The sequence below is a fragment of the Impatiens glandulifera genome, chromosome 6 (assembly GCF_907164915.1).
Source record: "Impatiens glandulifera chromosome 6, dImpGla2.1, whole genome shotgun sequence".
NCBI classification, from domain to species: Eukaryota; Viridiplantae; Streptophyta; class Magnoliopsida; order Ericales; family Balsaminaceae; genus Impatiens; species Impatiens glandulifera.
Window position 1 is genome coordinate 18069889 of NC_061867.1, and position 27665 is coordinate 18097553.

General features: G+C 33.3%; 3 protein-coding genes across 3 annotated transcripts; all 3 read left to right on the top strand.

Moving 5' to 3' along the window:
• Nucleotides 1–1656: 1656 nt before the first annotated feature.
• LOC124943292 (homeobox-DDT domain protein RLT2) lies at nucleotides 1657–9591 on the top strand. Its single transcript, XM_047483827.1, has 18 exons — nucleotides 1657–2322; nucleotides 2410–2832; nucleotides 2900–2979; nucleotides 3061–3369; nucleotides 3561–3650; nucleotides 3827–3991; nucleotides 4062–4284; nucleotides 4369–4469; nucleotides 4556–4642; nucleotides 4739–4891; nucleotides 4953–5108; nucleotides 5187–5396; nucleotides 5877–6440; nucleotides 6521–7015; nucleotides 7096–7566; nucleotides 7660–7764; nucleotides 7867–8142; nucleotides 8411–9591. The coding sequence occupies exons 1-18, from the start codon at nucleotides 2157–2159 to the stop codon at nucleotides 9314–9316; spliced, it is 4980 nt and encodes a 1659-aa protein (XP_047339783.1). The 5' UTR covers nucleotides 1657–2156; the 3' UTR covers nucleotides 9317–9591.
• A 4053-nt stretch (nucleotides 9592–13644) lies between these two features.
• On the top strand, nucleotides 13645–14859 carry LOC124942300 (autophagy-related protein 8C-like). Its single transcript, XM_047482773.1, has 5 exons — nucleotides 13645–13781; nucleotides 14078–14133; nucleotides 14218–14270; nucleotides 14385–14503; nucleotides 14585–14859. Exons 1-5 carry the CDS (start codon nucleotides 13745–13747, stop codon nucleotides 14698–14700), a joined length of 381 nt encoding a protein of 126 aa, XP_047338729.1. The 5' UTR covers nucleotides 13645–13744; the 3' UTR covers nucleotides 14701–14859.
• A 12005-nt stretch (nucleotides 14860–26864) lies between these two features.
• Nucleotides 26865–27362, top strand: LOC124943293 (glycine-rich cell wall structural protein-like). The gene has a single exon (XM_047483828.1). The coding sequence runs from the start codon at nucleotides 26865–26867 to the stop codon at nucleotides 27360–27362; it is 498 nt and encodes a 165-aa protein (XP_047339784.1).
• The last annotated feature ends 303 nt before the right edge of the window (nucleotides 27363–27665 follow it).

Below are 27665 nucleotides of genomic sequence, written 5' to 3' on the forward strand. Positions count from 1 at the left end.
ATTCCGATAGCGGAAACCATACCGCATAAAAAAGAAAGAAATTTACGGTCAATAGTGAAAGTTCAAAAGAAGACAGGATTTTAGGTTGGATTCGACTGAATCTTCTCTTCCTTCGTCTGAGGCTTGAGTAGTGGTCATGGGAGGAAGCACCCACCTTTCTCAATAAAAAGGCATAGGGCAGATATAACTAAGCATTCAACTCCGGGTCACCTAATATTACTCTACTCTGCTTTTGGAAGAAGAAGAGCCGAGGAATAATCAGTTGCACCAACTTCGAAAGCTACTACCTCATCATTGGCAGTTCAGATAAAGATGGGCGAGACACAGTTCAGAAATGGCGTAGGCTAGGAAGCAATCGTTAACCATCCATCTTTCGGGCAAGGACCTATTCTTGATTTCGACGTGTATTGCTTTTTATTTCTGCAGTTCGTTTTCTCAGCTTTGTCACTGGAAATCTCGAGTCAGGAAAAAGAAAGTTCTTTAGTAATAAAATCCTTATTTCTCTTAAATTCGTTAGTTAAATTAGTGATAATGATATTTTATTTATTTATTTATAAATATCATGTAGATAATAAACTAATAACGTTGATATCTATTCCGACAAAACCTAATTTTACATAATCTTAACAATAAGAGTATCAAATTATAAAGTTGAAAAAAATGTTTGAAATTTCGATTGTTCCAACAATTTGAGCTCAATTGAGCTTAAATTTGACCATTCAACCAATTTATCTTAAATAGTTATTAAATCATTATTAAAGTACTTTTTTTTAAGATATATAAAAGTTTGGTAGGTAATAAATATAAACTTTTAGTTGAACTTAAGTCTAAAACAAAATTCCTAATGTGTGTGGTATTCACAAATAGTAATAACATTAACATATTTTAAACTTACAAAAACAAAAAAATGTATACTCAGTTTATAATTGATTTAATGTTATATTATAAGTAATATAAACTATTTCCATTTAATTATAATAATGAGTTTTTAAATTGTTTTTTTCTATTAAAAATGATTGATTAATTAAGTTGAGGTCATGAGTATAGATAATATTATTAATTCATATGTTTTAAGTACAATTTAATAGAAAAAATCAACCTAATTTATTTAATATTTTTGATTTCTTCATTTTTGACTAATTTATATGAATTAATGTTAAGATTTGATGTTTGCATATATTAATGAAAATAGTTTAATTTTAAATACCTAATTATACGCGACTTAAATACACGCGTTTGGAATGCGAGTGAAAAACTCAAAAAGGACACACGATGTCGTACGATAGACTTCGGTTGGATTGAAATTGAATGAATGGTTTTTTTTTTTTTTTTTTTTTTTCTCGTTGAAACATGAGAGAGAAAAAGAAAAGAAAAACCAAACACTCATATTGAATACTCACCCTAGAGAGAGAAAGACACCAGTGTCTGTCGTCAATGAATGAAAAAAAAAAGCATCAATCTTGATTTGATTTGTCAAAAAATAAAAAACCATTCTTGATTTTATATTAGTGAATAAATATTTTCTACGGTATTATATTCATATGGGTATGTTCTTTAAAGCTCATCTCTTTCTATCTATCTATATGAATGAATCTTAACTGTGATGAGCAAAATTCATAAATGTAAAGAAAGAAAGCTTCTTGATTTTAACAAGTGACTTGGTTCGTTGTGTTCGCGTGTTATTACGATTTTCGACAAAACAAAAAGAAATCTTAAAAAGAAAAAGAGATAGAGAGAGTGTGAGAGAGAAAGAAAGATAGGATGGGTGGGAAGATTAGAGAGAGAAAGACTGTTCGTTCGTTTGTTCGTAGTTTCTCTATTAATCGAAAATTCCAATTCCAATCTTTTCTTCTTCTTCATCTTCTTTTAATTTCTTTTCTCTTTCAATTATTTATTATCCTTATTCTTCTTCAAATCTCACCGCACATCTCAATCACACTCCTCCTCCATAGAACAACAGATCATCTAGAGAGAGACCGCACGGGTCTTCCTTTCGTCAATTCCCAAAAATAATCATATTGCCTCTCTCCAGTCTCCTCCACTATTGTTTCCCAGATCTGGGTTTTTCTTCTTTTGATCACCTGTTCTTCAATCCCCACCACTTGGGTTTTGTTTGATCTCAAAGATTTCTTCTAGGGTTTCAATCTTTTTCTACTATGGAAGAAGAAGGTACTGCCACAGTTACGGGCGGCGGTGGCGGCGGAGAAGGCGGCGGAGGAGGAGGATCGGAAGGAGAGAAGAAGCTTCCAGAAGGGGAGCTTAAAGTGAAACGTAAGATGAAGACTGCTTCCCAGTTGGAGATTCTTGAGAACACATACGCTGGTCAGTTCATTATTCATTATTCATTCTATTTTTAGGGTTTTGAGTTGAATTGAATTGAATTGAATTTGTGTTAATCTATCCGTTTAGTGGAGACATACCCATCGGAGACTATAAGAGCAGAGCTGTCTGAAAAACTGGGACTTTCCGATAGACAGTTACAGATGTGGTTTTGTCATCGGAGATTAAAAGACAGAAAGACTCCACCTGTTAAACGACAGAGAAAGGATGTTTCTTCTCCGGCGAAGGATGAAATAGTTGGAAACGAACATGCATCCGGTTCGGGATCAGGGTCCGGTTTATTCCCTAATACTGAGCAACGGCGAACCGGAGTTGCTCTTGCTAGAGTTTCACCAACAATGAAAAGATACTATGAACCTCCTCAAGCTATTTCAGAGTTAAGAGCAATTGCTTTTGTTGAGGCTCAACTTGGTGAGCCATTGAGAGAAGATGGTCCGATTCTTGGAATGGAGTTTGATCCATTGCCTCCCGGCGCATTTGGTGCTCCTATTGGTAATATCTTCATAAATATGCTTGATTTTGCTCAGTTCTTGTATCTCAAATCTTGTTTTGATGACAGCACCAGTTGGGCAAGTGAAATCGGTTGCACGATCATATGATGTGGCTCCATATGAACATCCTGTTCCTAAGATTGTTAAGGTTGGTTTAACCATAACCCACCTTTTTCATGTCTCCTTTTAAAAAACAAACCTTAACAAGCGTCCCTTTTCATGGGATCAGGGTCCTCCGAGGATGGTTCACGAGTACCAATTTCTACCCGAACAGCCTTCCATTAAAACGGAAGCATACGAAAGGGCTGTTCCTTCACATTACTTTGGTTCTCCAGTTGATTCCAAACCAAATGACCGGCCTTTCCTTCATGGAAGTGAGCCTCCGATTCCAAGTTTAAGTCTCGTACCTCATCAGCATGATACCAACAGGTTGCCTATATCGGCTTCTGGAGAATATGTTGGCATCGATCCTAATTTGCTGTTGGAGAGACGTGCTGTACATGATGAGGAGATTGCACGAAATGAGAGAAAGCGGAAGGTTTTGTCTTCTTCTTACTTGTGTTTCAAATTGATATATTTATCATTTAAGGTATCTAATGTGAAACACCCACCAAGGTTGCTCAAGTAGAAAGAGTTTTGTCAGGTCTCAGAGTTTGATGAATAAAGCCTGGTTTTCATAAATAAAAAAGGGTATCTAATTTCAAGAATTTCATTGATTCGTCTATGTAGAGTGAGGAGGCGAGATTAGCTAAAGAAGTGGAAGCCAATGAGAAGAAGATTCGGAAGGAGCTTGAGAAACAGGATATCTTGAGAAGAAAGGTACTGAAAATTAAGTGTTTGAAAATATATAATACTTAAAAAGAATATTTTGCCCTTTTAATAGGGTTAAGTTGTGTTTTTGTACATTATTACTATATAAGCGAGTTAAATCGTTCACAACTTAATCAAATCAGGACATTTTTTCAATTGATTTAATGGTATTATCGCAATTTTAGAGAGAAGAACAGACAAGGAAAGAAATGGAGAGGCTGGACCGTGAGAGGCGTAAAGAAGAAGAAAGACTTCTACGTGAAAAGCAGCGGGAAGAGGAGAGATACCAAAGGGAGCAAAAGCGTGAGATGGAACGGAGAGAAAAGTTTTTGCAGAAGGAATCATTGAGGGTATAAGAGTATTTTCCATTTCATTTTCGAGCTTCGAGAGAGAATTGTCGGTTAATACCATCTTTTTCAGGCAGAGAAACTGAAACTGAGAGAAGAAATGCGTCGAGAAAAAGAGGCTGCCAGGCTTAAAGCTGCTACTGACCGAGCTACTGCCCGAAGAATGGCCAAAGAATCAATAGAGCTCATTGAAGACGAGCGGTTGGAACTCTTGGAGTTAGCAGCTCTGAGCCGCGGTTTGCCTTCTATACTCTCACTCGACAGTGAAACTCTTGAAAATATCGAGCTTCTAAGAGGTGATTTGATTATAATAAATAAGCCCCTCAAAAGTATATTTTTCCTTTGTTTGGAAATATCTAACCATAATTTAAATAATCCAGATAAACTACCTGCATTCCCTCCCAAATCTGAACATATGAAGAGACCTTTCGCAATTCAACCTTGGATAGATTCTGAAGAAAACGTAGGAAATCTCCTAATGGTGGGTGGTGGGTAGTGGGTAAATAATCAATCAAGCCAAGTAAAACTAAACTGTCTTTTGTATATTTAATGATAAAAGTTTTGTAGGTTTGGAGATTTTTAATCACGTTTGCTGACGTTCTTGGTCTTTGGCCGTTTACATTGGATGAATTCGTACAAGCCTTTCATGACTATGTGAGTAATTGGTACCCGATTTAAAATTCGAATTATTTATTTATTTTAGCATGTAGTGTAAATATGCATTTGCTGCTGCTTTCTTGTACTATTTAGGATTCCAGATTGTTGGGCGAGATTCATATTGCCCTTCTAAGATCTATAATTAAGGATATTCAAGATGTCGCTAGAACACCTTCCAATGGGTTGGGAGCCAATCAAAATACGGCTGCAAACTCTAGCGGTGGACATCCCGATATTGTTGAAGGGGTAAAATCCCATTTTTTGTTATTTTCTTTTGCTTGGTAAAATAATTTCACTACCTTTTCAGGCGTATTCGTGGGGTTTTGATATTCGAATCTGGCAACACCACTTAAATCCATTAACTTGGCCTGAGATACTGCGGCAGTTTGCCTTGTCTGCGGGATTGGGACCCAAGTTAAAGAAGAGGAACGTCGAACCAGCTTATCATCGAGATGAAAATGAGGTGGATGTTCTTATTCAAATTTATTTACTTTATGTCAGTTATATTTGTTTTTCACTGTGTTATCTTGATAAAATACAGGTTAATAATGGCGAAAGTATCATATCTAAGTTAAGAAATGGAACTGCAGCAGAAAATGCCTTTGCTAAAATGCAAGAAAGAGGTTTTGGAAATCCGAAGAGATCTAGGCATCGGTTGACTCCTGGAACTGTTAAATTCGCTGCATTTCACGTTCTTTCTCTCGAGGGAAGCAAAGGATTATCGATTCTAGGAGTTGCAGACCGAATTCAGGTGATTTAATTGTCTTGTACTCCTTTTTCATACATAGGGCGCATTTAATAACTAAAAATTAAATGTTCGAATATTGAATTAAAAAAATAAATGTTACAAGAAAACAAATAAAAATATCTAAATTTTAAGTCATGGGTACGTAGTTGATTTGATAAGATGTGGAACTAATATTTGAAAAAAAAGTACTTAAAAATACTATTTTACCCATTATTGACGTAGGTTGATTACTTTCGGATGTTCTTACTAGATTACCAAGTTAAGTCATTTCGGTTATTTCAGAAATGGAAGTACTTAAAAATACTATTTTACCCTCAAATGACTTAGGCTGATTACTTTTCACTAGATTACCAAGTTAAGTCATTTCGTTATTTCAGAAATCGGAAGTACTTAAAATGACTATTTTACCCTATAATGACGTAGGTTGATTACTCTTCAATTGCTTTTATTCGATTACCAAGTTGAGTCAGTTTGATATTTCAGAAATCGGGACTTCGAGACCTCACGACAAGCAAGACACCAGAAGCATCTATTGCTGCAGCTTTGTCTAGGGATACAAAGCTATTTGAAAGAACGGCTCCTTCTACATATTGCGTTCGCTCTCCCTACAGGAAGGACTCCATTGATGCCGATTCAATACTTTCTGCAGCCAGAGAGAAAATTCAGGTGTTCAAAAACGGCTACTTCGACGGAGAAGAAGCAGATGATGTTGAAGCAGATGACGTTGAAAGAGATGAAGATTCCGAAAGTGATGCTGACGAGTTAGTAACTACCGAACCAAAGTCGGTTACTATTAAGGAAGCCGAGCCTATTTCTCATTCATCAATTAAAACGCCAGAAACCGATGTAATTTGTCAGAATAATAATAATGTTATATCTTTAGAGGAGGAAGACACTTTCGTTGACGAAAGTAACCTTGGAGAGACATGGGTTCACGGGCTAACCGAGGCAGAGTATTCAGATTTGAGTGTTTTGGAACGTCTTAATGCTCTCGTATCTTTAATAAGTGTCGCTAATGAAGGAAACTCAATCCGTGTTGTGCTCGAGGTAGAATTTTGATTTACTTGTTTATTATTACATTCGTTTTCGTATCATCGTTTCAAATTCTACAATTGGGAATTCATCAGGAGCGGTTGGAAGCTGCAAATTCCTTGAAGAAGCAATTGTGGGCCGAGGCACAAGTTGATAAGCGTCGGATAAAAGAAGAGTATGTGGCGAAGATCCAGTATTCATCTTTATCAACTAGCAAGGTTGATCAAAATGATTTGGATGATCCTCCTCTACTATTATTACAGCAAGAACAACATCCTAATGATATCCCGATTATTAATAATTTTACGAATACGTCGAATCCAATGATATTGTCGACAGATGGGACAGATAGTATTATTACTCTTCACCAAACCGGATATGCAGCCGAGAAGTCGCGATGGCAACTAAAAGCTTATATCGGGCACAAAGCCGAGGAGATGTACGTTTACAGGTCTCTCCCGCTTGGACAAGATCGCAGACGCAATCGCTACTGGCGGTTCGTAACTTCAGCTTCTCATAATGACCCTGGCTCAGGGAGACTCTATATTGAGCTACGCGATGGCTCGTGGAGAGTCATAGACTCTGAAGAGGTAATAATACTAAAAGTGCATTCTAATGGGCCAATCAAGAAGATCATATATATATAATAATTGATTCTTCCACTTTTCAGGGTTTTGATTCTTTGCTCGCGTGTTTGGACATTCGCGGGCTTCGAGAATCGCATTTGCACTCGATGTTGTTAAAGTTTGGTGGATCTTTTCGAGAATCCATTAGAAGGAAGAAGATAAAAGGAGATGTTTCTTTTGGTTCCAATGTAACAAGATATCAAGAATTTGAGAAGTGGATGTGGGAAGAGTGTACCGATCCTTTGTTATTACGTGCAACTAAGAACACCGAGAACAAACAGAAGCAACAACAGCTATTAAAAGTTTGTGGTGAATGCATGGAATTATACCTTCTTGAAGATAATCACTGCCCGTCTTGCCATACGACGTTTGCGTCCTCTACGATTGAAGAAGATAAATTTACGGAACATGCCATTAAGTGTAAAGATGAATCAAAGGGGGTAAAATTGCATGAACTGAAATCAGTTCCTTCCTTGAAGAATGTGCTATTAAAAGCATTGTTAGCTTCAATAGAGGTTGGCCAATTTTTTTAATTTTTTTTTTTTACTATTTGCTCTTTTCGCACACTTTTATGCGCACTTTTATTTATATCGGTTGGTCGGTTGCAGATGTCTGTCCCTGCTGAAGCCTTGCGATCAGGTTGGTCTGGTGATTTCCGAAAGCTGTGGTGTATGAAGCTTTTATCGATATCTTCAACTGAGGATATCCTTAAGGTCATTCTCTCTTTTCTTTTGCATAAACAAACATTTTTTTTAAGTAGTGTGAATATGAAGATTCAAACCCATGATCTTGAACTCATAAGTCTTCTCCATCAGATTCTAACTTTGGTGGAAGGTGCTATAAGAAGAGATTCCTTGTCCTCGAGCTACGAGACAACTGCCGAGTTGATAGGTTGTGGTTATGTACCGGAGTCAGATGACGATATATTATCTGGTCTTGAAAGGATTTCGGTTCTTCCTTGGATACCTAAGACAACTTCTGCGGTTGCTTTGAGATTGATGGAGCTTGATGCGTCAATTTCTTATGTTCCTGGTCGTCAACCAATGGATTCTTTTAATACCGCGGTGAGCACCCTTTTTGGTGAAACTTATGTTTCTTTATCTGGATTACATTCATTGTTTTCAAATGATCACATATGTTCATTAGAGTTTAATCTAAATAACTCATCATCAATATCCTATAATTTTTTTAAGAATTTTTTTTTTTCATTATATGATTATACACTATTATCCAAAATAACCTAACTTTTAATAAACTACACCCTGACAAGGTTATTTTGAAATAACTTGTTGGTTATCCAAATTCCAAATAACCAAATCAGACATAAATTTATTGAATTATTTCTCATATAGATTTTAGAAAATGTTTTCAAATTGGCCCATATATATGAATGACATTTATACCTTTTTCTTTTGTTTGTTAATTTTCTTTCTTTCTACTCAGGCTCAGGCCCTGCCATCATCTAAGTTTTCGGTTGTGAAGAACATCCCGGATGACAATCTCACACACACGCCACACGAAGTTGACAATCTTCTCCTCGATTCATGGGTAGATTCTTCCGCAGACCCCACGATCCAAGGAAGAGGTCGTGGACGAGGCCGCGGCGGTCGCACCACACGCGGTGGTAGATCGCAACGGAAAAGCATATCCTCTTCCGGCAGAAAAAGTGGTACGTCAGGAAACACTGATGGGTTCGGACAGTTATCTGGATGGAAAGGAAAAGCAGCCCGTGGACGAGGTGGCCATAAACGAGGCCGTAGAACAGCTAGAACCAGGCAAAAAACAAAACCTCGGGTGGTAGTAGCCAAAACCTCGGTTGGTCTAAATAAACAACAAATCCCACCTAGCGTCTCACAATGGATCGAAGAAGAAACGGTCAGGGTTGAACCGAAACATTCCCCGACATCAAGTAGCTCGGAAAGTTCGGACTACGATGATTACAATAACGATGGTCAGGCAACCGGGGACGAGTATGATGACATGATTACTAATGATTATGTCGGAATTAATGGGAAGCCTGAGCGTCTTGCTGGGGGGCGTCTCAGTTACGATAATATAGATCAGCGTGTGGAAGGAGAAGAGTTCGATAATGAGGATATTGATAGCGACGATGATGACGATGCGCAAGGAGATATGGACGTGGAAAATTATATAAACGACGAATCTGACAATGAAATGAACAGAGATGAGTTTAGGAACCAAACCGATAACATGGATGAGATCGAAGAGAATTCGGCATCTTCTACGTCGGGTTACAGTGATTAGTATTTAGTAGAGTAGATTTCTTCAGGGTTATAGAGTAGCAATGTATAAGAGTTATATCAATAAGTTTTTTTTTTTTTTTCTTTTTTTTTTGGCTATTATGTTGAGCCATTTAGTTGTATTATTATGTAGTATTACAAGTTCATTGCTGTTGGAAGGTTCTGGAAGTTTGGTTAAATTGTTTGAAACCAACCTCCACAGAAAAGAACATTGTACTACTTAATTAAGAACCCAACTATGAACAAACATCATATGATCCTCATCAGTTTTTAACCATATTTTGCCTCTTTCTCAATGCTCAAGAACCTATATTTTGAGGGCAAATTTGGGATTATTTTCTTTAATAATATAGACAAAAGGTCAAAGAAAGAAAATTAAGAGAAAACATAGTTTCGTCAATAAGTTTATGATAAGCAAATTATAAATATTTTATATATGATATTAAAATAAATAAATATTTATATAATTCAATATTGAATTACTTTTAGGGAATTGTCCGAGTACTATTACAACATGTTAGCCTTCTTCTATAGTAATTCTATATAATGTTACTTCTATAGTAATTCTATATAATGTTAGGTTTATGTTTGGGTATAATTATGAAGTTTAAATTTTAGGGTTTAAACAATTCAAGTAAGGGAGGTAAGAATTAAATAAATCAAAGGGAAAAGGAAAGGGAAATGGTACGATGAAAGAAAAAATTCATCTGAATTACAAATAATATCGTTGTTTTTTAGGTTAACTCACCTTCACGGGATGGAGAAATATACAATTCTTCGTAATTACATTCAATATTTAATGGGTGAGAAAGATATATTTATACTCAATTATAAACTTAAAAAATAAATTTTTGACTATCATGTGTCTTAACACTGTCATGGTCTAAAACCAAATCAATTTGTGAAACAATATAGTATGTGAACAATAAATGACATCAATTTCCGAATGAGACTCCAAAAGTGTAGTATTTGGCAATCTTAATGCACCAAAAGAGAGTCAATATTATTAATGAACTGAAAATTTAGTAACAAAAACACTTTCGGAAATTTTACTTTTCGTTATTATTTTTTTCTGTTCTAGCACCATTGTTTTTTGTTATAATGACGTTATATTTTCTCCAAAAGGATAGTAATAGGTATAATTATTTTTATACATTTAACTAAGTTTGAATTATGTTCTTATACTTAATTTTGTTTAAATTACTCTTTGCATATTATTTTTTTTTTTGAAATTGTACCTTCTACATTTATTTTTCTTTAAAATTGTTTTTGGTATGAAAATGATCCTTATACATTTATTTTGTTTGAATTTATACACAAAACATTTAAGCCCATTTAAAATATTATAAAATAATTAATTTGTGTTGAAAATATGCACAAATCCATCTTATACATTGTATATCTTCTTCTTTTATTAGTCTTACTGCGGACAAAGTTTTCACTTTCATTTTGAGATGACTTTTTCAAGTTTATTCTCAAACAATGATGTATATGTTTGTATTGTGTCCCCAAAATCATTTCTATACAATAAAAAATATTGATGTTGAACAATGGAAATGTCTAATATTCATATAATTAAAATGTAAATAATATGATAGAGATTACGAAATATAAAATATAATATTATAATACAAAACTCATAATATGTTTGAATCGGTCAACAATATGTTTGAATCGGTCAACTGTATATGATTTACACCAAAAGGGTGACTATTCTTTAAGTGAGTATAATTTGATTTGAAGACGAAATGAGTTTATTAGTTAAAATAAGTTCTCTTATTCAAATATAAGAAACACTGTAGTTAGAATTTTAAATTAGTTATTAAAAGGTTTAAATTTGACTATAGAATGAATTATTTGTACATAATTAAGTTTTAACTATTTTAAACAAAAATAAATATATAAGAAATAATTTAAAATATATATATATATATATTTAAAATTTAGTTATACAACTATCCTAATAAAAAAATATCCTATCAATAAAAAAAAGATAAATATCATGATACTATTCATCAGAGCTTGCAATTATCATGGTCTTAAAAGAAAACCAATTTCTTTCCTTGTCAAATTTCTTCAAATTCCCTTATTTGATCTTTTCTAATTTCTAAATTCTAATTTTTCACTACAAATTCATAGAAAAGTGATTAGAAGGGGCAATGAATGGGTAATAACATCATGCAATTCGTTTTTTCTTAAAACCCAATTATATAATCAGATTTATAATTGAGTTGAGCTTAAATTATTTTTATTTTTAAAATGTTCCTAAAATAATAACGAGATAAACAAGTGAATAAAAATAATTTTTACCATATTTTATAAAATTAAATAAATAAATAGTGAATTATATTGAAATTTTGTAAAAATTAAATGTAATGTAAAATTTTATTTAATTTTGTTGGGTGGGCTATATATCCATCTATAATGTTTTGTTTTTGAATTAAAAAAATTAGCACTTTAATAATTTAAAACTTTTTTTTTATGAAAATTGAAATATTTAATCTCTTAAACATTAGTTTTGTCATTTAAATTATCTTAATGAAAATTTTAATGATATTATTGAACTCATACAAAAATAACCTAATAAATTATTATATTTTTTTATTGGTTCAATTTTTATTTAAAACTCTAATTTTAATCTTTTTATTAAAAGGCCTCAAATGTTATCATTTTAGACCTATGAGGCTTTGTACTATATACAAAATGTTTAGTCTTTCTTATTTTGATTTAAAATATATATTTTTTTAATTAATTTGCCGGGCCTAAAGAATTATGTGCCATGCAAAAACTAAAATCAAATTTGTGGCCCACAGATTAAAAAAATTATACTAAAACGATAGGAAGTAAAAGATTTGCAATGAATGAGCATCCAACTTGATGTATCATTTTCACTCATTATGATATCACCATACATGCATTTAATATTTTTTTTTTCAATTTTTTATTCTTAAATTATTATAAATAACTTTTTAAAATTATTAATATATTAACATGTTTTAAAAATTGTATATATTTATTAATAAATTTTATAATTTTAAAAGAATATATACATCTTTTCTAATTTAATATATATATGGACAAAGAAAGTGGAAAAAAATATAATTTTTAATTATTTATTTTTGATTGTCAATAATTTATTTTCTCATATTAATTAAAAAGATGATTTTTAACTATAAAAATAATTTAAATTAGAATAAATAATTGTTATTTGTATTATACTTAATTACAAATATTTATTATTAAAAAAAATAAAGAGAAATTTTTTATTAACCTAAAGATGAGATAAATTTTTAATGGAGAATTATATTTTTTGAATTATATTATTTGTTAACAAGTCATCACTTTTTTATTTCAAATTTCCCTCATTATTACTATTAAAATATATACATAAATTAAATATATATTATAATTTTTACTATATAATTTTTTTAATATATAAAAACATTAATATAATATAGAAAAAATATATTAATTAATTCTAAAATATATTTACTAATTAAATAAATAACTATAATACTATATTTTAGGAAATTGAGAATCTTGTCTAATATTTAGAAATATTCTAAACATATGTTTTAAAAAGTAAGTGATATATAAGAAAGATTCTAAAATTCTAAAGACATAATTAATATTCGTTTTATAAATATAATCAAATAATTAAAAATACAATATGATATTTTAAATAAGAATATTTAGTATATAACTAAAATTATTATAGTTGGAAATTTTTAATGAATAATTCAAAATTCAAAATAAATATAATTAAAAAAATGACTTAATTCAAACACAAACAATAATTGAGCCATTTTTAATGTATACATAAATTTTAAATAATAATTAATTTACATATTTAACATTAAATAAAAGATAAAAAGATATTTCTAAAATTTGAATTAAAATTTAAGATAGATCAAGTCACAAATAACAAGTCTAAAACCCTATTATTATTATTATTATTATTATTATTATTATTATTATTATTATTATTATTATTATTTAAAATAACATATATCCCGTGCATTTACACAAATAATAATATAAAAAACAATGAAAAAAATATTACGATAAAAATGTTTATAACTCACAATTGGACCTAAGTATACATTTACTCTCATATATACATCTCATATATATATATATATAATTCTCGAACATTTTAAAAATTAAGCATAATATATAATATATAATATATATATATATATATATATATATATATATTATGGAAAATATATTACATATAATAAAAAACAATAATACCTTTCCTTATGGCTAAGATCAAGTATATAATAATAATAATATAGCAAATCTTTCTCTCTCTTCTATTTCCTCTGACCTCTATATATATGTATAACCCTAACCCTTATTTTCATTACTTTTCTTCTTTAGGTTCATTCATCTCATCGCTTTAAGCAATAATTGTAAGTCAGACGCCATGGCCAAGAGTTCATTCAAGTCAGAACATCCACTCGGTTCGTTCTACTTTTCTCTATTTCTCATATGATCATTCGATCGTTATCTATGTTCTGTTTTCTTATTGAAGTATTATTATTATCATAGAGATCATAGATCTTTGGATTGATTGTTCCGATCTTTTCGATGTTGATTGAGCTATCTTAAGTAATCAAGCATCGGACTTACTTTGTTATGTTTTAATTGTATGTTTATTTTGATGTAAGACTCCTTCATATAGGTTGGATCGTTTAGAATAAATTATTTGATTTCGAGTTCATTTGTCTTGATAAAGTTTGGGTTTGAATTATTGTAGGAAGGAGACAGGCTGAAGCTGGACGCATTAGAGAGAAGTACCCAGATAGAATTCCTGTATGAAATCTGATCAATATTGTCTTGTTTTGTTTATTTTCATAATTTATGAACTGGGTTTGCTTCAATTTTAATTCTTTGTAGGTTATTGTGGAGAAAGCAGATAAAAGTGATATTCCTGACATTGATAAGAAAAAGTAAGAATTGGGTCTTGATAATTTGATGTCCTCTGTTCTTATATGTAGTTTTATAACATTCTATTTGATAAACTTTGCATTCATGTTCTTGATATTTTGAACCCAATTGTGTAGATATTTGGTTCCAGCTGACTTGACTGTTGGTCAGTTTGTGTATGTTGTGCGTAAGAGGATTAAGCTAAGTGCAGAGAAGGCTATATTCATCTTTATTAACAATGTTTTGCCATCCACTGGTGAGGAATTCTTCTTCTTTTGTAGTATTTTCATCTTGTTTTTGTTTGCTTGCTTGGGTTCTAATTTTGGAATTTAAACAGGTTCTATGATGTCTGCAATCTATGAGGAAAGCAAGGATGAAGATGGGTTTCTTTACATGACTTACAGTGGTGAAAACACGTTTGGATCATCATTCGAAGAAGTGGAAGATCTGTGAATAAAGCAACAGCAGACATCTATGAATGTGTAGATATTAGGGCAATCTGCAATCTGTCTTTCATTTGAACTACTATTATGTTTTTGAATTTTAACTAAGAACACGATGATTTTATTTTTTTATGCAGTAAATATAACAAATAATGAGCTGATTTCATAGTATTTCATTATCTCTTTTGAATGAGTTCTTCTGGGGAAATAGATTTCCATGATTTGATCTCCATGTATAGAAATAAGTTCTTTATCTTGATGTATAAATTGATCCCTCTAACCTAAATAGGCTTAATTAGAAGGTCAAGGCCAAGGGTGATCAACTATAGTGTTTTTGGGTCCTATATGTGACAAAGATCCTAATTGTGTTCTAGGTTTGCTTAGGGTTGAAAATCAAACCTTGATTGGATTTTAAGAAAAGATTAACACCTTCTACTCATCTAGGTCTTCATCTTAGACCCTTGGTGATTCCAAAATTACAGTGAATTGATAAATGTCTCAGGGTTAGGTTAATTTTTTAAAAGATAAGGATCACTAATTTTTCATGTTATAATTATACTATCAATTCATGATTCCTATGGAATAAATATTTGTTGGAAGAAGGTAAAGAGGAAGTGTTTTATTTATTTTTTATTTTTTATATTTAGTAATTTTTCAAATAGGGAGACTATTTCTTTTGGGACCAAGATTGTGAAAGGAGGTATAACTACTCCCTAATATATTTGATCACTTAAAATTTGCTCTTGAAGTTAAACTCTCTTTTATTAACCGTTCGGGATGACTAAAATGATAGTACATTTGATAGTTATAAAGTATTAATAACTTATTTAAAGAAATAGTTTAAATAAGTAATTGCTAATAAAATTAAGAAAAGTAGTACATTAATAATTATGTTTCAAATTTCTTTGATGGTTTCTTATTATTTAGTTTTAGTTATATATATATTTTTAAAAATTGTTTAAACATAACAATAAAACATTTTATATATAAAAAAAAGATAAACATATTTTTCAATAGATTATCAAGTTCATTGATTTTTAAGAAAAACGAATAATTCACCGACATACTCCATCAGTTTTCTAGAATGAATATTCGAAAACGATATAATAATAACATTATAAATGATATGAATCGAACGACTACGATCATTATTGAAAGTTCGACTATTTATCTCAATCTAGGTAGTTCACCATAAAAAAAATTAAGATGGTAATCCAAATATGTATTTATGCCATATCAGTCGTCTCAATCCAAATTTCACAACAACAAAAGATTCAGACATCACCTAGTGAATCCGAATCATACTCCACAAAATACTTCATATACTAGTTACAATTGATCACAATGCAAAAGTAAGTGAGTCGTCAATTCCATCTTCTTATGACACATGCGACAACGACGTACCGTAATGCAACTTTTTTTCATAATGCCACAAGAATTCCACGAGACCCCCCTATAGAATCAAAATGCTCTCAACCACAACCACCAATTACATATATATATATATATATATATATATATATATATATATATATATTATAATCCACTAATTTATTTTTCAATTTTAGTCTCACTAAAACAATATATGTCACAACAAAGAGTTCTCAATAGTGACCTAATAACGTCTTTCTTTACATCATCATTGATTTTATAAACATTCCAAGCAGTAATATTTTTAATCATTGATGAAATCTAATTAGAATAACCCCTTATTGGCTTAGATACACACTTCCTATCTTGAATATAACCATGTAATATATTATTTAGTTTCTTCAAATGACAACATTGGTTGTTCGATGAAAAAGAGTTTGGGTGGAAAATATATAGAAGGGGTGGTATCTCTCTCACATCAGGCAACACTCTAGTCTTTAATTCAAGGACCTCCCACAAAGGGGAGTTATTTTCATTCAACGTCATATTATGTGTCGAGAATTCCATTAAAATATTCTCATTGACATCATAATCTGACTCAGAATCCATCAGTTCCTCATCGGACACATCAGGAATGAAAAGTGGCTTGAATTATGTCTTACCGATCAACATCTATTTTCTACTCGATCAATCATTTCTTGTTCGAAAAACAAATCCAAAATAAGATGGGAGGTTGATGCCCTCAACTTTTCATACTCCACCACTTGCCCACACTCTCCTTTTTCGACATCCAAGATGGCATCTCAACCCGATGGTTTTGAAGATCGTACTCAATCTTAGCCTCACACAAACATGCTAGCTCATTTAATCCCTCATCAGCCTATACGACATACCTAATACCCATATCTAAATTGGTCATCTCAACAACTCAACATCCGCAATGTTAGCCATACATATCCAATCAACGTAAAATGGGGTTATCACCTACTCTCTCATTTGAGTGAACGAAATAGATGACTCCAACATAGATGGATTCAATGTGTTTTCTCCCAATTAATAATACACGATAATCGTTCATGCCATACCATCACCTTATACATCTGTGTTTTGTTATAACACAAATGAATTACGGGTAACGAATATGTGAATCAGAGTGATGCACCCTCACTATAACACAATTGGTCTCCTATAATAATTGTGTGTTCTCATCGAGCTTAATAAATCCATCAAGATCATTACCAACCCGATTAAGAAGATCATGATTCCACATATTTTATGGCATTTTAAACATCGAATCTATGTACCCTCTTTATCTATGTGGGGTCTTATGATGTGTTTAGGCATAACAACATTTGGATTCTCAATATCAATCGACCAACCATTAATGAGTCGCCATATTCATTCATCGACTAAAGGTCTAATACACTTATCAATTGATATGATATATGTTGTTTTAAATTCGTTCCATAGAACAACATATCTTCCTCGATAATTGAAGTCATACCAAAAGACGTCCTAATTTGGTCTAGGCCCGAGAGGCCCTTGGTTCCAAGCCGACGTTTGAAGAGCCTATCATAATATCTTTAATTGGATCAAGTCTACACCAATCACTCTTTTTTTGTTCTTTATTTCTAAGATAGCTTAAATTCATGAGAGTGCCTCCAACGTTTGAAATTCAGAAGATTTGGGTCTGACATGAACCTCATTCGCTAGTCTACCTAAACAACATACATCTTGACGCCTACCACTATTGAAAAGGTCGAAGCTTTGGCCGCACAAAGTTCCGACTCCGCCATTGCGGGCCGAGTTTGCTGTCAAAGTTGTTGATGCAGCGTGCGTGGCTAGGATGAACCTTTATCAAGATTCGTTGATTCTTACGAATACCGAAAGTTGATAGATATTGAGGAAACCTCGTTTTCTAATTAATAATCTTCCCCTAACAAAGTGTTTTAAGATCCTTTAAATACTCAAACCCTAGCTTGCAAAAGAAATAAACAACTTTTAATAAATTGCAAAAAACACCCAAAACTAATAAAAAATGCGATTTTAAGCCCCTAAACGTTTCCGCCCGAAAAACACTAGGCAATCGTCGAAATCTGACACTTGCGAGATATTTTCGGATGCTGCAACTTTCGCATAAACGCCTCTTCAACTCGCACCGCATCATTCCCCCCAGGGTAGAAAAGATTCGTCCTCGAATCTGGAACCGCATCATCCTCATCAGAAGAAGACTCACCCACAAAAGGAACAAGATGCTTCACATTGAACACATCAGAGGTACGCACATGGCTGGGAAGGCGTAAACGATAAGCATTGGGGTTGATCTTCTCCACAATCTCAACAGGACCAATCTTCTTAGCAGCAAGCTTGTTATATTCATGAGCTGGAAAACGATCCTTAGTCAGAATAGCCCACACAAAGTCACCAACTTCAAAATCAACAGCATGCCTTCTCGAATCAGCCTTCTCCTTGTACTTGGCAGTAGCAGCAACCAAACGGTCATGAGTGGTCTGATGAACCTGAGCCAACTGACCAACAAAATCCGCAGTAGTGGAATGAGGACGCACCTTGCTGGGCAGCGCTAACAAATCAAGAGGAGCACGCGGAGACAGCCCGTAAATCACATGGAAAGGACTGAAACCAGTGGAGCGATTAACAGCATGATTGTGAGCAAACTTCCCAATGAAAGGGCGAAGAGCCTGGTTCATCACACGCATAAAGGTGCTAGGAGCATTCGACAGACCAAACGGCATAACCAGCCACTCATATAAGCCCTCACGAGTCTTAAAGGCAGTCTTCCACTCATCACCCATGCGAATACGAATCTGATGGTATCCACTCTTGAGATCCAGTTTGCTAAACACAGAAGCACCACCCAACTGATCCAACAAGTCATCCAACCGGGGAATAGGAAACCGATAACGCACTGTAATCTTGTTGATAGCACGACTATCAATGCACATACGCCAAGACCCATCCTTTTTTGGGGTAAGAAGGGCCGGGACATCACAGGGACTAAGGCTCTCTCGAATGTGTCCCTTAGCCAGCAAGTCCTCCACCTGTCTACGCAACTCTTCATGTTCTTTGGGACTCATGCGGTAATGAGGACGGTTGGGTAGGGCAGCACCTGGAACCAAGTCAATGTGATGCTGGATATCACGCAAAGGAGGCAAGGCACAAGGCAGATTCTCAGGAAAAACATCTGCAAACTCCTGTAACAGCGGCTGCACTGGAATAGGCACCTCAGAACTAGCACCACAGGTAATCAGCGAACAAAATAGAGCAAACACCATGCCCGATTCGACCATGGCGGTCTGAAAAGGACCCCGAGACAACAAGGTGGTAGGGGGGGACGCATGATGAGTGGGGGCAGCACCCTTCTTGGGCTGATTTGGCATCAACACAATCTTGGTACCATGAAATAAGAACGTGTAGGTATTAGCACGCCCATCATGTATAACAGAATGATCAAACTGCCAAGGGCGACCAAGTAAAAGGTGACAAGCATCCATAGGAACCACATCACAATATACAGCATCACGATAATGGGAACCAATGGAAAAATTAACAAGTACGCGCTTGGAAACTGTAACATCCGTACCTTGACTCAGCCAGGACATGCGATAAGGCTTGGGGTGAGGTTCAGTGGACAGACCCAGCTTCGAAACTGCAACCTCAGAAATCACATTCTCACAACTCCCAGCATCAATGATGAAGGTGCAAACTTTGCCACCGATGGTACAAGTGGAATGGAACAGATTATTGCGTAACCACTCGTTGTCAGGAGCACGAGGGGTTAAACATGATCGACGAATCACCAAAAGGGGGCCAACATCACCAGAAACATACTCCTCCGCTGCCTCATCATCATAAACATCATACACTGGCGCTGAATCTGAAGGAAGAGCAGAGTCAGGATCATCCACCTCAGTAAAAAGACCACGATTGGTGGACTTTGGGTTGCGACACTCTGCTTGGCGATGGCCAACTTCACCACAACTGAAACAACGCAAGCCACCGGGACGTCCCTGCGGGGGGGCTGTAGTGCTGCGAGGGGGGGCTGGGGTGGGATGGGCCGGCTGGGAAGAAGAACCAATGCCACTAGTGGGGACAACCTGTTTTCCAAAGCTACCCGAACCGCGCCTGGCTAGCTGTTTCTCAGCCTGTGAAGCACGCTGATGTGCCTCAGAAACAGTCAAGGGATCAAACATATTCAAAATATCCTGCAACTGGAGGCGAAGGCCACCAATATAGCGAGAAACCAACTGGAGAGGGGACTCAGACAGGTCAACACGAGCCACAAAGGTGTAAAACTCAGTGGAATAGTCATCCACGGAACGAGAACCCTGACGAAGATTCTGGAACCGCTGGTACAGGTTACGTTCGTAATTATATGGTAGAAACGCAGCCCTAATATGCTTCCTGAATTTGTCCCAATTCGTGAGCTTTGCCTTACCATGACGAACACGTGTCTGTTTCAACTGCTGCCACCATGCTTGTGCACGACCATGTAAGCGGATCGTAACAAGGGGTACACGACGATCTGCAGGAACTTCCTTGAAATCCAGAATCTCTTCAACCTGAGAAAGCCAATCAATAAACTCTTCCGGTGATAGACTACCATCGAACTTAGGGATGTCCACCCTGAAAGCCTGCTCCCAGCGATGATTGGGGCGTTCAGGGGATCGATTCCGAAGACCACCGAAAGGGTTTTCATCTGTCATCGTAACATCATCTTCAGGGTGGTGCATGTGCATAGATGCATCCATCCGTTGCGTCAACCATTCAACCTGCCGCCTCAAATCGTCGTTATCACGGCGAAACTCAGCGTTTTCACGTCGCAACTCAGCAAGGTCACCATCATCAGCACCAGGGGTAGGGTTGCGCGGCTGTCTTCGGGGCGGCATACCTCAGGGTCGACTGGAAACTGATACCAACTGATGCAGCGTGCGTGGCTAGGATGAACCTTTATCAAGATTCGTTGATTCTTACGAATACCGAAAGTTGATAGATATTGTGGAAACCTCGTTTTCTAATTAATAATCTTCCCCTAACAAAGTGTTTTAAGATCCTTTAAATACTCAAACCCTAGCTTGCAAAAGAAATAAACAACTTTTAATAAATTGCAAAAAACACCCAAAACTAATAAAAAATGCGATTTTAAGCCCCTAAACGTTTCCGCCCGAAAAACACTAGGCAATCGTCGAAATCTGACACTTGCGAGATATTTTCGGATGCTGCAACTTTCGCATAAACGCCTCTTCAACTCGCACCGCATCAGTTGTGTGCCAACTAGAGACCTCTTCCTCCTTCAAATAGAGTCTAGTCGAGAATTCTAGAGCCCTCCGCCTACCAAAAATAACATTAATAGTACAACGCATAACCTCCTTAGATTCAGACGCATGAGGCACCCTCAATGGTGTATTGAAAAGTCGAGTGAAGACCAATGGGTGGTGTGACCTTTTGACTCCCCACATCCCTCTCACAATTATACATTTCTTTACAACTAAAACTTATACAAGGTTGTCTGTCCACCAATCAGATTGCACAACCCAAAAACCAGCGTTCCTCACGAATAATAGGCGCATTGGAGATAAACCTCCCATAACTATTTTGAAGATGTGATTTTATATCTCTCTATTCCTTTCTTATATTTTTTTTTGCAAATCTTTTAATTTTAAAAGCAAATCTTTTTTTTTAAATTATTTTTGTTAATAAACATTTATCAACAATGACGACATATAAGAAGCTTTTTTTAAGAGAAAATTAGTTAATTTTAGTTTTAGTAATTATGTTTTAAATTTATTTTATTATATTAAACTTTATGGTAGACAATAAAATTTGTTTCACTCAATTTATAAAATTTTTAAATAAATTTGAAGTCTTTAAAATATTTTTTTTTTATTGAAAATACTCCTAAAAATAATTATTTTAGATAAATATTTTGTTCATAAATCTAAAATAAATAATCATAAACTAAATTCATATTTTGGATAAATGTTATATTCATTTAAATTCAAAATAGTTAAAATAAATATCCTAAACAAATTTTAAATCAAATTAATTTAGGATAAATATTGTATTCATTCATCTCAAATTAATTTTGGTTCAAAAATAAATAAAATAATTATTTAGAATAAATATTATATTCATTAATCTCAAATTAATTTTGATTCAAAAATAAATAAAATAATTATTTGGAATAAATGTTGTATCTATTAATCCCGAATAAATAAAAAATTATAAAGTTCAAATAAATCAAATAATTATTTATGATAAATATTGTATCAATTAATCTCTAATTAGTCCTCATATACATAAAATAATAAATAAAATAGATTTTTGTCTATTTGTCAACCTGTAAAAATCGTTCCGTGGAAAGTTCGAGGTTCGATAATTTTAACATTGATTTGCGTGTCAGAAATATTTTTAAAATAAAATATTTTTTTTAAAAGAGTTTGAATAATCCCGACAACTTTTAAAATTAATTATAAAATAATTAATTTGAGTTTCAAATTTAAATAATTTGGAGATTCTAAATAATCAAATAACAATTTGATTTTTATGAAAAATCTGTGTTTTAAATTAATTAAAAATAATTAATTCAAAAGATTATTTATTTGAACAGAGTCGGCAATTGATTTTTTTGAAAAATCAATAAAAAGGCTTATGTATACAAACTTATTTTTAGCTAGAGTTTCGTTTTGGTTCGAGTTTGGTGATACTCGGGAAATGATTTTTGCGCTTCATCCTCCGTACTCATTTTGAAAATAGTACATTCTTATAAATTTGTCTTTTGAAAATCAGTTGTATAACGTTTTATTTAACCGATTATATTTCTGGTCCAAGACATGCGTATTAAAAAAATTGTAACAACAATTATTTAAATGATGGTAATGTTGTAGATGACATTGACTAAAAAGGAAAATACCTGAAGAATATCAATTTTTAAAGACATTAGAGTTTAAACATAAATCCCAAATAGGCCCTTGTCAAAATATTTTATGTGGAAATGTCCAAAAAATATTTTGAGATCATTTTCAAACTTTTTGGGATTTTTAAAAAATGATTTAAGGTTTCAAAATCACAAAAATAATTTTAGACTTTGAAAATGAGAACCAAACATGCCTTAGGACCGGTGTCCTATGTCTTGGGTTCGTTTTTATTAGTCGAGTGCTAAGGGCCCTCGGTCCTAGGTCAAGAGCCTCTTGGTTAGAGTTTAGGATCCTTAGTTGGACCTATCAGTCATTGCTAAAAAGCCTTAGTTTGGGTGTTAATAGCTCTTGATCCTTGGTTGGAATTCTTGGTCAGGTGCTAGAATTCTCGGTCAGACGTCTCGGTCCTATGTAGAAATCATCGGTCATAGGGTTGGGAGTTCTCGATCGGGTGCTAGACTCATTGGTCCTATGTTCGATTTCTCAGTCGGATGTAAAATCTTCTGTCGGATCTTTTGGTCCTATATGAAGAACATTGATCGGACATCTCGATCCTAGTCGAAAAGCCTCGGTCAGACTTGTTGGTCCTATGTTAGATTTCTCGGTCTTCAAGAACATCAAAATTGCAAATTTTACAATTTTGATAGAGGCTTGAATTCTTTGATCCAAGGGCCTGGGTAGCTTCACAAAGCTCCTAGGAATATTTAGAACACCATCTCATGGTATCAATCGACATTGGTGATGATCAATTCATTTAAAACAGTTTATGGCCAAAAATTTGGTTTTTAGTTTTAAAGTTGTTTGGAAGTATTTTAGACCATCAAATATTAAAATTTAAATATTTTAACCCTTAATGAGTATTCATTTTTTAAGTAATATATTTTTTTTTATAAAAATGGTATTTTTTTTATAATCAAAATATTGTGATTAGTGAATAATAAGTGGTGATTTTAATATCTCAACTTTGATAAGTATTTTTTATTTTTTACTTCAAAACTTTATGTATAATCTTTTGCTTATAACATTTAAGCTGAAAAGTGAATAAATATTTTTGGTCCTTTGACTTTGGCTTAACTCAATGTATAACAAAAGCTTTCTAAAAGTCTAATCTCTTTTGATATCGTGAGATAAAAAGGTAAAGCATTCTCAAGTTTTAAAATTGGGCATTCAAATGTGAGAACGTTTTATCAAGTATTACCAATCTAATATGGAGCGAGTGTTAGAATCTTTAATCTAGATCTTTAATACTTAAGTTTATAATCTTTATACTTTATGTCGATAAATTGAGATAAACTTAATTAAATTGCGGAAACATACCTGAATCTGAAATAAATAACGATTCATTAAGTTATTCTTCATTATTTTTCGGATCTTCTCTCGATCTTGGATCTTCTTGTTCTAGATCTAGACTTGGATCGAAATGTCTAATGTGGGTGGGGTTTAAGTCTTTAAACCCTCTATCGATAGCCTTCTTGAGTGTTCTTGAGAGATAAATATAAAACATTTTGTTTGATGATTGAGTGTTGTTGAGAGATAAACATAAAACATTTTGTTTATAAAAACATAATAGGTCGGTTATCTATATAGGTTGAGGAGCTAGCCATAATATATATTCATTTACTATTCGGTCCATTAACGAATATTAAATAACATTTCTACTTCTACACAAATATGTCACTCATATTTATTATAGATGTCTAAATAAGCCCATAACTTTTATATTTTAATAAATCATTTTAATTGAATTTTAATCTTTATTATGATAATAACTAATATGCAATTATTAAATTTTATATGTACCCAAATATTAGAAATAATTTCAACAACGAAATTTTAAAATGACTTGGAATATTTTGAGTTAAAAGAATGATGTTTTGATAAAAAAACATGACGCAATAGTGATTCTAACCAGCTATAAATGCAACTAGAGACTAGGGGTGAGCAAACGGGTAAATCCAACCCGTATTACCCAACCCATATTCAACCCAAATTAAATTTACCCAACCCATAACCCAACCCATATTATTTACTAATATGGGTTGGGTAACCCAAATTATTATTTTTTTATTTTTCATTTAACTTGTATTTGACTCATTTAACACATTTTAATTCATTTAACACGTTTTGACATTTTAACGTTTTCCACATTTTTCACGTTTTTGGCACGTTTAACACGTTTAACAGGTTTTTTATGTTTTTGACACGTTTAATACGTTTTTCACACGTTTAACACATTTTGACACGATTAACACGTTTTGACATATTTTGACATGTTTTTCACATTTTTAGCACGTTTAATACGTTTTGACACGTTTAACATGTTTTTTACGTTTTTTACATTTTTAACATGTTTAACACGTTTTAAACATTTTTAACACATTTTCACACGTTTTTCACGTTTTGACACATTTTTTACGTTTTGGCACGTTTAACACGTTTTCCACATTTTTGGCACGTTTTGACACGTTTAACATGTTTTTCACATTTTTGAAACATTTAATACATTTTTTACACAATTAATATGTCAAACATTAAAAACGTGTTAAACGTGCCAAAAACGTGAAAACGTGTTAAATGTGCCAAAAACATGAAAACGTGTTAAACATGTCAAAAACGCGTTAAACGTGACAAAACGTGTTAAAACTTGTCAAAACGTGTTAACTTGCAAAAACAATGTTAAACACGTCAAAAATATGTTTAATGTGCAAATACGTGTTAAACGTGTTAAACATGCCAAAAACGTATTAAACGTGCAAAAAAACGTGCAAAAACGTAAAAACGTGTTAAATGTGCTAAAAATATATCAAATGAGCCAAAAACGTGTTAAACGTGTTCAACATGTCAAAAACGTGTTAAACGTGCCAAAAATGGGGAAACGTGTTAACATGTGAAAAACGTGTCAAATATGTCAAAAACGTGTTAATAATGTCAAAAACGTGAAAAACATATTAAACGTGTTAAACGTGTGAAAAATATGTTAAAATGTCAAAAACGTGTTAAATGTCAAAAACGTGAAAACCGTGTTAACGTGCCAAAAACGTGAAAACCGTGTTAAACTTATCAAAAACGTGTTAATGTGTTAAATATGTTAAAAACGTGCTAAAACGTGAAAAACTTGTCAAAAACGTGTTAAATGTATTAAACATGTCAAAAACATGTTAAACGTGAAAATAGTGTTATTAGTGTGAAAACGTGTTAAACATGCCAAAAACGTAAAAAAACGTGCAAAAAATGTGAAACGTGTTAAACAAGTGAAAAACGTGCTCTAAGTGTGAAAACGTGTTAAAAATATTAAAAACGTGTTAAACGTGTGAAAAATGTGTTAAACGTGTAAAAAACGTGTTCAACTTAAAGTTGAAAGATGATTAGTTTATATTGGATTAATAATAGAGAATTAAATTAAATTTATATAAAAAAGTGATCTTAAATATTCATTTATGTTTTTCTCAAAGAACAAATTCCAAGTTTAACAAATTGAGGTAACAATTATCAACTTATTCATGGTAGTCATCTAGCTACAAGAATTGGCTTAATCCGAAACTGGTTATGTTACCTTTGTTGATCTTCCTATTAATGAAGTATGAATTTGTTTGAAAAGAAAGCTTAGACATTATTCAAAGTTTGACTTGCAGGGCAAAGGATGAAATTTTATGTGAAGAAAAAAAAGTGAGGCGGATGCATGAGAAGCTCGTGAGAGATGTTCTAATTGGGTAACAGTTGAGAGAGTTCATATTAACTGTAATCAACTAAATTCATCCTTTACAGTTTGACATGATCACGATCTAGGTTTCCAACTACTATAAATACCATCTTTCGATCTCTACCTCAATTCCATCACTATCTCTCATTCCTAATTAATTAACCATTCATGGCTTCTAAACTGTTCTTTCTTACTTTTCTTGGTTCCCTTCTTTGTTGCTCAATTCATGCAAGGAAGATCAATACTTATATCCCCGACTCTTCCTCATTTCGAAATGAAAAAACATTCTTCCCACGTGGTCCGTTTGTTGGCGGCGGTGGTGGTGCTGGAGGCGGCGGAGGTGGAGGTATTGGCTTGGGATCAGCTGGTGGTGGATTTGGTAGTGGAGCCGGTGGTGGGTTTGGATCAGGAGTTGGTGGTGGAGCCGGAGGAGGTGGTGGTGGAGGAGGGTTCGGAGGTGGTGGTGGTGGTGGGCTAGGTGGTGGAGTCGGAGGTGGTAGTGGAGGAGGGTTTGGAGGGGGAGTGGGTGCAGGTGGTGGGTTAGCTGGTGGAGGTGGAGGTGGTGCTGGTGGTGGAGGAGGGTTTGGCGGTGGAGCTGGTGGACTTGGAAGTGGATTTGGTGGTGGTGCTGGTGCTGGCGGTGGATTTGGAGGTGGCTTACCTTGATGAATAAGTGACTATGATGATCTAAGATCATAATAAGACAGTCCTAGTATTTAATATTAAGGATGATTTAATTTATTCTTCAATTTCAGTTATTAATTTGTTTATTTACTATTTCTGAAAATTTGTAATTTCACTCAATTTGTAAAATAAAAGTTGAAAATAACTAATTATTTTTTTTATAAAATTTTTCTTTTTAAATTTAATTTAAAATTATATATAAATTAATAAAATATACAAAATAACATATACAAAATTTAAATAAATAATTTATTTAGATATCAATTTATATAAATAATTTATAAA